Genomic DNA, 9,291 nt, shown 5'->3' on the forward strand with positions numbered 1-9,291 from the left:
AAAGAACACCTGGTGTAATGACTCAATAATTTTATAGAGTCTCGTGTTATTGCGACTGGAAAATAACGACATGCCGTACTACTGAAGCACTTTTAGTTATACCAGTAGGTACATTTCGGATCAAGGTGTCGTTATTGTGACGTGCCTTCGGACCAACTATGGCGAATGACAACATGTTATTTATACCAGAAAATAGGCATATCCAATTTGGTATATTTAAATGAACTTGGGCAACGAAATCTTGACGATATTCTGCGGATCAGGCTCAATACCGCCACATGAAACATCGTGCGGAACATGTTACACAGAACTATTTTTTGTAGACGCACGGTACACTAACACTTCGGCGAAGATGAGAATGACGCCAAACGATACAACACAAGCACTTAACTATTACATACACTTTTTTATAGCTTTTATATCTGCAGTTAATAGTTAAGCACTCGAGTGGTGTAGCTCTATTTTGTTCTCGTTTTTGCAGTATTCTGTTAGTGTTACCAGGAATCAATTCCAACTTGAACAGAAATTTTTTCTGCTCTTCAGGTGTATTTGCAGACAGTGGCTGCTCACACGTCTAGCGTCTTTCCATGATAAAATGTTGGCTTTACAATATTTTTCTTTGCTCAAGATAACATTTATTTCATAGCTGGCGCGTCCATGCTCACACGCTAATGCCCTATGTCCCAAACAACGTTCGGTATGCTTACGAAGTAATGAAACATTGACTTACTTGTGTGGCTAATTGCGCACATAGTTCTGTTTCAACATGAAATACTTTACCCTATTTAAATTCTCGTGAAGACAACTGTGGATGGATGGTTACTTGTTTAGTGATAGTTTTTTCTGGAACTGAGCATATACAATAAATGTTGGATTTAATGTTAGACAAAATGAATGCGTGTAGTAGTTCGTACACTTGAGCAAGAAGAATGTGGGAATACGTGGAGCCTCATTTTTTGTTAGCCACAACCATAAGGTGTAACGGACAATGAAGTCATATAGAGCTTAGGTGAAGTTGCGAGTTATGTTTATTTTCAACGTAGAAATAATAAGGTAAACCGAAACGAAAGGGGACGAAGAGATAACTTGCCGTAGGTGGGAAAGGAACCGACAACCTCCGCATTACAGAAGATTATCCCTGGGAGTGTTAAAGCCAGTGCCACTGTCGCCTAAGGCGGCACCTACACGTCGGAAGAGAATGAGGAACTGAACTCTTGAACACACTCGTGTACCGTCGATGGCCCCTAATGGTCTAGTAACACGCCGTATCCGAAACACATAGCAAACATATGACACTTTTGAAAGCTTATGTATCGGGAAGGGACCATTGTAGCCCTCAGAAATGGTTTTGAGCAGATTTTGTGAGCAGTCACTCAGACGCAGCAGCGCTTTTCTTGCTGACATGGTCATTTCTCACCCCACATCACGCAAGCGTTCGGCAACGTCAGAGTCAAAGACTTACAACTCGCATATTTACACGCAAACCCCCTAATTCAGGAAGCTCACATGACGCTCGCGTCTCTAGCACAATCACTTCACATTAGATAGGACCACATGAACCATTTTGTATAAGAAGATGCTTAATGCATTGCGCAACAACGGCGAACGCCTAAATACGGGAAGCTCTTAGTAAGCGAACTTGCTGCCCTGAACTTGGGCCCTCTTTCGGGAAATTTTATTTAAGCATGCAAGTGGCGTCAACGACTGATCACTGGAGCGGCAATCGGCTCGTTATGCTACCTATCGCTGTGACGAGAAGCACCTATCTCAGGCGCCCTAGCACCAACCAACGTGGAAACGCTCTCACGTAAGAAACGCTTTGTGAATACGAGCCCAGATTATTACTTCTGGTGACAAATTTGAGGCTACACGCTTTTCTGCACCGACGCTTCCTCTATAGGCCATCTCACACCACTCTATCGAAGTGCACGTGGATAACACCTCACAGTTCCCCAAAAGGTTAGTTACAGCAAGTCATGACGATCTGATTTTGTTACAGAAATGCACCTTCTTAGAAAGGCAACGAAGCTGCGCTTTTTTTGTCATAAATATCTCCAACGCACCATACTGTACAAGAAAAGCAAGCGGATTTGCCACCGCAACTGGAATTCACGCGGAGGACGGGTGTTCGTTATGGGCATAGGTCGGCGTACTCACTCACGGGTACACTGTGTCATACTCGATCCCCACTTAATTCACAGGTTTGGTACAGAGTGTTAGTGAGTGACGTAGGGTGTGGGCAGGCATGAGTATAAACGGGAGTGAGTGTCCATCAGTTTGAATTACTTGATTATTAAACGGAGTGACTGTTGCTTAATGTGGGCACGAACAAAGTTCAGCGGCAGTGATTTTGAGTGGAAATGAGTGACTATCTGGGAGTGTGGGCTTACAAGAGTGCTAGTGAGTTCAAGTGGACACGCGTACCAGCATAATTGGCTGCCGGTAAGTGCGAATCGCAATGCACGCGAGTGAGTATAAGTTAAGGTGAGCACGAACGCGAATACGAATGTGAGTGCCTACGAGTGCACTTGACTATTAGTGACCCGCCGTGGTGGCGTAGTGGTTATGGCGCTGTGCCCCTAAGTCCGAGGGCATGGGATGAAATCCCGGCAGCGGCGGCCACAATTTGATGGGTGCGAAATGCAAAGATGTCGGCGTACCACGCATTGCGTGCCCGTTAAAAAACCTTAGGTCGTGAAAATTAAGCCGGATTCCCACACCACCATGGGACTCGTATTCATATCGCTGTTCTGGTACGTAAAACCCCAGAACAAGAAAATTAGTGAGTGCGTTGCCTACGAAAATATCGGGGTATAACTAAGCTAATTCTACCGACCTATAGTTATGGTTTCAGGGACGGTGAGCAGCCCTCACATGAGGTATTGTGTCAGGACTGTTGCGGGAGATTAGATTTTTTGGCGGTGGCGTCGTACCAATGATATGTTCACACTGCAGCGGTTGGCGCTAAGAGAAAACAAAATTTCACGCCATACAAACGGTGTGTGATCCACACCTCCTGCCCGCCACTACTGGCGACACTTGCTGCGCGATGGTCGACGCTTTAACTTTCGGTGATAAGCCGGAGATATGGGCAAGTAAGTGTAGTGGCCGTCACATGCTGGACTCCATTCAAGTATCCCTTGCGGCGTCTATGAACACGTATATGGCACTATCAGAGCGTTTCTGTTGTATTATGGTGCTGGTCAAACACTTCTTTTTCAGGCGTCCGAAATTCGTCTGAGACTAACCACGCTCCACAGCATGGTTTCTTTATGAAGACCTACGCTACACACATATTTTTTTTCGCAAAGAAGAAAATTTTTCTAAACTCGGACGAGCTCGGTATTTCCCAACGCATTTATTGTGGCGCTGACGAATAACTTCGATACGGCAACGTAATTTTGCCCTCATCGTCTTTCACAGTATGAAGTTCAGCAAACAGATTAGCATTTACAAAAGATAAAGCTTTCCTACAGCCCGAAAGGATGTGAACACGTAATTTTTCTGTTTCCATGAAGGGTCTCACAGTGCATCACAGTGCATTGTCCATTCACTTCACTAAGCTTACTCATTTGAAGAACTTAGCGCTGATGCGAGTAAAATGTATTTATCGAAGTTATTATCTGAAAGCTCTCAGCGAACTTTATGCATCCGAAGTACATAGGGCGTACGTTTTCACAAATTTTCGCGATAACAAGGTCTTTACTCCTGCTATCGCAGCACCCCACAATGCATGCTTGGCTTGCTCAGGTCCTCAGGAAGGTGCGTGCACTTTCCAACGAGGGTCTCCGCAGACGCTCTTGAGCACACACACACGCACGTGCGACAGCAAAGCAATGGCGTCAAAAGGCAGCAAACTGGAATGTTTAGCTCAACAGCCGAGGTAAGGGCGTACGTTCTCACAAATTTTTGCGAGAACAGAATACTTACTCGTGCTATTCCTGCACACCACAACGCATGCTGGTCCTCCTCAGGTCCTCAAGTAGCCCTTGTTCGTGGACTTGCTAGCGAGGGTTTCTGCGGGCACTCTTGAGCAGACTCACGCATGTATGACAGCAATGCGATGGCGGCAAAAGGCAGCAAAATGGAATGTTTGGCACAAGAGACGAGAAGAATGTACCAGGGCGAAATCAAAGTACTCACATAGTTGATAAGCCTTTCAAAATCATAATTTGAACCATTGTTCTATCTCCGCAATGCATCGCTACTTTGTACGTGCCGCCATGTATGAAACTCGTCTGCACGTAAACTACGTTTGATTAAAAAAATAGGTATCCCATAAACATCTTCGCCTGCCATGTGAATGCCCGTATTTACGAGAAATTTCTCGCTCACCCTAATGTGTACACCAAAGCTCTGATTAAGCTCCTTCACTGTTCAGAGACAATCTTTGGGGGTCGTTCTTGCGTGCAATGCCACAGCCGCTCCAGCATGTACAGCAACACCAAACAACAGCGGCTCATCCGTTGGCATTCATACCTCAATGCAACAATGGCACTGTCACTCTTGGGCATTTAGTCTTCGAGTTCCTTGGAATAATATTGTTAGGAGCTCGCATGCGGCGCCGTTACTAATGCCCTCAAAGAAAACAGGCTGCTCAGCTTATGAAAACACCAGCACAGGCTGAGAAATACCACCGATGAGCTCTAAATTGGCCGGTATTGCCATAACAACCAGCTTCTTCGCGTCCCTCCGACCGTCACTCATATGCTCTGCACGGCTTCCTTGACCACGTGACCATTCATTGACGAGCGGCACATCGTCACCGACGTGTGCCTCACTTCCAGCTGAATGTGGCAGGAGCGGCCGTCGTTGTTGTCCACGACAGAACGTACATCGTGGCCCTCCGAGGAACACATGGAGCAGCAGTCCCTGGCAAACTCCGCCCTGTGGACGGGCGTGGTGGGCACCCACGAGTTCACCGTCTGCTTCGAGGGCTTCCTGGTGAGCGTGCACTGGCCGCGGCGCGCGTTCAGTGCCCAGAAGCGCGGGCCCCGGCAGCAAGCCTTGCGGAAGCTTGAAGTGAAGCTGCCGTAGACAAGCGGGTTCACGCACGAATTGGAGACCGCGAACATGAAGAGCGAGGACTGCACGTAGCCGTCCACGTTGCTGGCGCTCTCCGGGTCGATTTGGTACCAGAGCACCATGATCACGTACGGCGTCCAACACAGGAAAAAGGCGAGCACGATGATGATGGTCAGGCGTAGAGTGCGGTTTCGAGCACGGGTGATGTGCCGCACATCAGAGCGGCGAAGGCGCATCCGGCCCGACTGTTGTTGCTCCGGCAGCATTAGTTGGTCGACTGCGCGAGAAGAGACAGAGCGAAGAAGAATAAGTTTTTGGGTTGCTGTAGCGTGGGTTTACACCGTGCCGCTGATTGCCTTTTCGTGAACGAAGCGGCGATATGAAGAATTTATAGAAGCGCGAACTCGAAAAAACGCAAGTAATAAAAAGACCGATCAGAAACCGCCCATGAATGCTTTATTTGTTGGCAGTAGCTCAAGAAATATACACAAAATTGCACATCAACGCACTGATGAATAGCTTTCTTTGTTTTTCTTCGCGCTTCTTTGTGCACACCTGGGTCAACAAATCGTGAAACAAGCCCACGAAAGCGAAAATATATTGCCTTGAGTCTATCAAATCCGAAAGGCTGTAGGCCGCCAAGTGATTGTACGTTTTACTCATTTTCTAATTCATAACTGATTTTCCGGAGTATCGGAGAATAGAGAAGAGGCTTCTCAGACCCACCCCGGTAGCTAAGTGTCTGTGGCGTTCTACTTCTGAGAACGAAATCACTGGTTCAAATAGTGGATGGGTTGGAATAAGACACGTGCATTGAAACATTAGATACACGTTAAATAATGAAATCTTCCGAGTTTCATACAGACTGCTCCACCAAGGCAAACGAAAATCAAGAGCAAGAACAAAAGCGGCAATCGCTCGCCACCATCATATGCAAAGGCGCAGCGGTCATATTCACCGACTCTTGGGCCGTTTCTAGGAACTCCTCGAGTCGCCGCATCTCGGCCGAGGCACTCCAGATCCTAAAACGATGACGCATTCCGCCGCCATACACCTCCGTAACGTGGATACCCGAACGCGAGGAACTAGAGGGGAACAAAGTGGCACACGCCGATGCCCGCGAGCACGTCAGCCGGGCGCCCCACGCGGTGTGCGACCCGCGGCAGAAAAGGCGAAGGCCGTATACCCCCCCCCCCCCCCCCCCCTTCCCAACTATTCCGTGATACAACACTACACAGTCAAACGCCGGGTTTACGCTTCACTGCACCCAAAAGTCGGCAGATAAGAAAGCGTGATCTTCAGAGGCCTACAAAGCAACACCTACACTCACGGAAGGACAATGCATCACCTCTACCCGACGCTACACGGCTACCTCTTGCCACTCTGCAACGTGCCAGACACCCTAGCGCACATGCTCCTACAATGCCCGTGGAATGAAGACAGCGAAATGCAACCGGAAACAGATAAGAACTGAGCGCCACAAGCAAACGAAAACCATCTAGTCGAAACGTGGGAGGCCAAGTTCACTGTAGGGGACCTGGAAGACCAATGACAACTCGTCGCCCGGGCCAAGAGGGCAGCTGAGGCCAGAGCGTTCCTGGACTAAGGAGCCCTCCCACCTCGGGGTGATACCTGGCCTCGCTAGGGAGTTTGTTTCGATCATAAACGTTTTTTTTCTCTTCTCTCTCTCTGCTGTGTGTGTGTGTGTGCGCACGCTTGTTTTTCTTTTTTTTAATAGTAGAAAACGGCTTTTTTCGCGATGCGAAAATCTACACATTCTCTGGAAACCCAAAGGTTAGGCAAACATTCTAGGAATACTTTCTAGAGTATATACAAGGCAGGACAATAGTGCAATATTCTCGACGGTGCAAGCAGGTGCCATTCCATGTAGAATGTTTGAGTGTTGCCTTACTTAGCAATAGTAATGGTTGCCAGAGGTATCTGTTAAATTGAGTACAGCAGGGCTCTAGGTGCGAACAAAAAATTCTAGAGCAGCCCAAGATGTAAATTAAGTACAGTAGGGCTCTAGGTGAGGACTAAAAAGTGTAGAACAGCCCAAGATGAGTTTTCCCACATAATTATGCACCTTCTGCGACGTTCTAGGTGACGCCACAGAACAGAATGCATGTTTGCGCATTCATGTCTTACCATGCGATTCTTTGGACTGTTTGTGAATCTCCCAGAGGATGCGACAGTAGCAGACCACTATTGCCACCAAAGGAACTCCATACAGCGCGAGCAGGCAGAAGACGTTGTAGGCTTTCTCGTGCCACGGTACAGCGAAGAAGGCGAACGTCACGCACTGGTAGAAGCCAGGCATGGCCGGGTGCTCCATCACGCGGAAGATCACCGCCTGCAAAGGACAAACGTGTGGGCGTATAATTGACGAGACGCCGTCGCGAGGTGGACAGAGAGAGAACGTTCAACGGGGTGGACAGAAGACAGCGCGAGCTTGAGAGCTTGAAGGTGGGGCAACGGGACAGAACATGCGCTAATACGTAAATAGTTCTACAGGGCCAATGTCGAGACCTCGAATACTCGTAATACGAGGTCCGAACATGGGATGCTCGCGCAAAGGGAATGTGATAAAATACCGAGATTTGCGAAACTGCTGAAGAACACTTAAACGGTAAACTCACAGCACAATGTTAATAATATTCTAGGCCGACACTGGTGGCATGCGGTTTAGGACTGTTAATGCAGCCGCACACTAATGCAAAACGTGAGTCGTTTCTTTCCGTGTATGCACAACCGCGAGCAAAAGTCTGGAGACCACAGGCATCGCGTTAGAGTTTTTTTCGTTCTCCGTAGCGTCGACGTCAAGGTTGAAATCAAATGGTACAGCCCACGTGCGCCTCTTCTACCAATCTAAGAGAATAGAACAATCTCACGTTGCACGGCTGGGCTAGAAGAAATATAATTTTTTTTTTGTTGATGCTGATGGTATCGACCTTCTTTTTCTTTTTTAAAGATTTTTTGCCCAACTCCTTATTGTACTAACACATTTTGAGGGTCGCAATGAGCGTAAGTGCGTGATATTTTAGATTTAAATGTAAACGAGGATACTTACAAACCGCTGCCCGCGAAGATGTACAAAGCCGTGCATGTTATTGCAAAAATACTAGTAGCTCGTCGAATATGTTCTTTTTGCTGACATAAAAATTCGAACGATATACAGTTTTCACTTCCCAACCGCTAACAAACACGCGGTAACCAGTAAACGTCTGAAAGGCACGGAGCCATGTGGCAGTGTCGCCGTCCAGAGGCAACTCCAGCTTTCTTAGGGAAGTAAGTCACACAGAAAAATGGTCACTGTGTAGACACTCGAAGTATACTATTTAGATAGCAGTTACACGGAGACTCCAAGCGAATTTTTGCCGTCGTCGTCGGCGTCCCCATCGGCATTGCCGTGAGGCTCTGCATATATTTAGGTATATGTATGCTATGTACCTTGCCATGATATATGCCATGCCGTATATGCTGGTTATACTGCTACACTGTTCTATCACTGAAGTTGTTCTTATCAGGACTCACATCCTTGACTAACTTATTCCACAGAATTTTCAGAATGGCAGCTCGCAAACAAGTGTCATGACACAGAACGCACACGGTGCCTGTCTTTTGTCTTAAATCCTCTCGAGATGTTGAGTATTAAAGCGCAAAACAATATCAGAGCTCAAATCTCGAAGTAATGTAATATTACTAGCGTCGATCTTTACCGGCAGTGTAGTGTGATGTCAATACAGTACCTACAAGGCGTGGTAAAGCTTTTAAGGGTGCCAGAAAATTTGGCACACCCGTGTCTCTCGCGTCCGCGTTAGTCGTACCTAAGGTCCCTAGATATTCTCCTCCTTCTTTTGTGTGAACGAAAGCAGAAAAAAATATCTAGGGACTTTAGTCGGACCCGCGTATAGTTAGGAAAATCCGAGGGGTTCAAGCAGAACGCTTAGCTTTGTCATAGCTACTGACCTTTGGCAGTTTGGCCAAAGCAGTAGGTGAAACTATCAAATTTATAGATGCATTAACACGAAATTGGGATGTTTTACGCCGGACTCCACCGTAAATCAGTCAGGCGGCCGTTCGTCACGCAATCATCATCCCGCACATACGCGATGTCGCGATACATTGTGCACGTAATGCTTCTGATTGTAGGCATAGAACGGTTATAAATGTTTTGTTTATGAAATGAATCATGCTATTGAAGACATGTGCTTGTCGCAATGAGAATATTTAGCTATGATGTATTTTATTACAAGGTAATTTAGT

The 9,291-nt window shown here is 47.0% G+C and overlaps 1 protein-coding gene across 1 annotated transcript; it reads right to left on the bottom strand.

Annotated features, from left to right (window-relative positions):
• Positions 1-2,817: 2,817 nt before the first annotated feature.
• Positions 2,818-7,376, bottom strand: LOC129387823 (adipokinetic hormone/corazonin-related peptide receptor variant I-like). Its single transcript, XM_055077408.2, has 2 exons — positions 7,174-7,376; positions 2,818-5,302 (listed from the first exon to the last, which is right to left on the bottom strand). Exons 1-2 carry the CDS (start codon positions 7,358-7,360, stop codon positions 4,704-4,706), a joined length of 786 nt encoding a protein of 261 aa, XP_054933383.2. The 5' UTR covers positions 7,361-7,376; the 3' UTR covers positions 2,818-4,703.
• Between the last annotated feature and the right edge of the window lie 1,915 nt (positions 7,377-9,291).

This window comes from Dermacentor andersoni, chromosome 2 (genome assembly GCF_023375885.2).
Source record: "Dermacentor andersoni chromosome 2, qqDerAnde1_hic_scaffold, whole genome shotgun sequence".
In the NCBI taxonomy this organism is placed as follows: domain Eukaryota; kingdom Metazoa; phylum Arthropoda; class Arachnida; order Ixodida; family Ixodidae; genus Dermacentor; species Dermacentor andersoni.

Bases quoted from the DNA above. Each gene is read 5' to 3' on its own strand.
- LOC129387823 (XM_055077408.2), bottom strand. From the start codon at position 7,360: ATGGAGCACCCGGCCATGCCTGGCTTCTACCAGTGCGTGACGTTCGCC. The intron at 5,303-7,173 runs GTAAGACATGAA...CTTCTCGCGCAG, and splicing joins ACAGTCCAAAGAATCGCATG to TCGACCAACTAATGCTGCCG.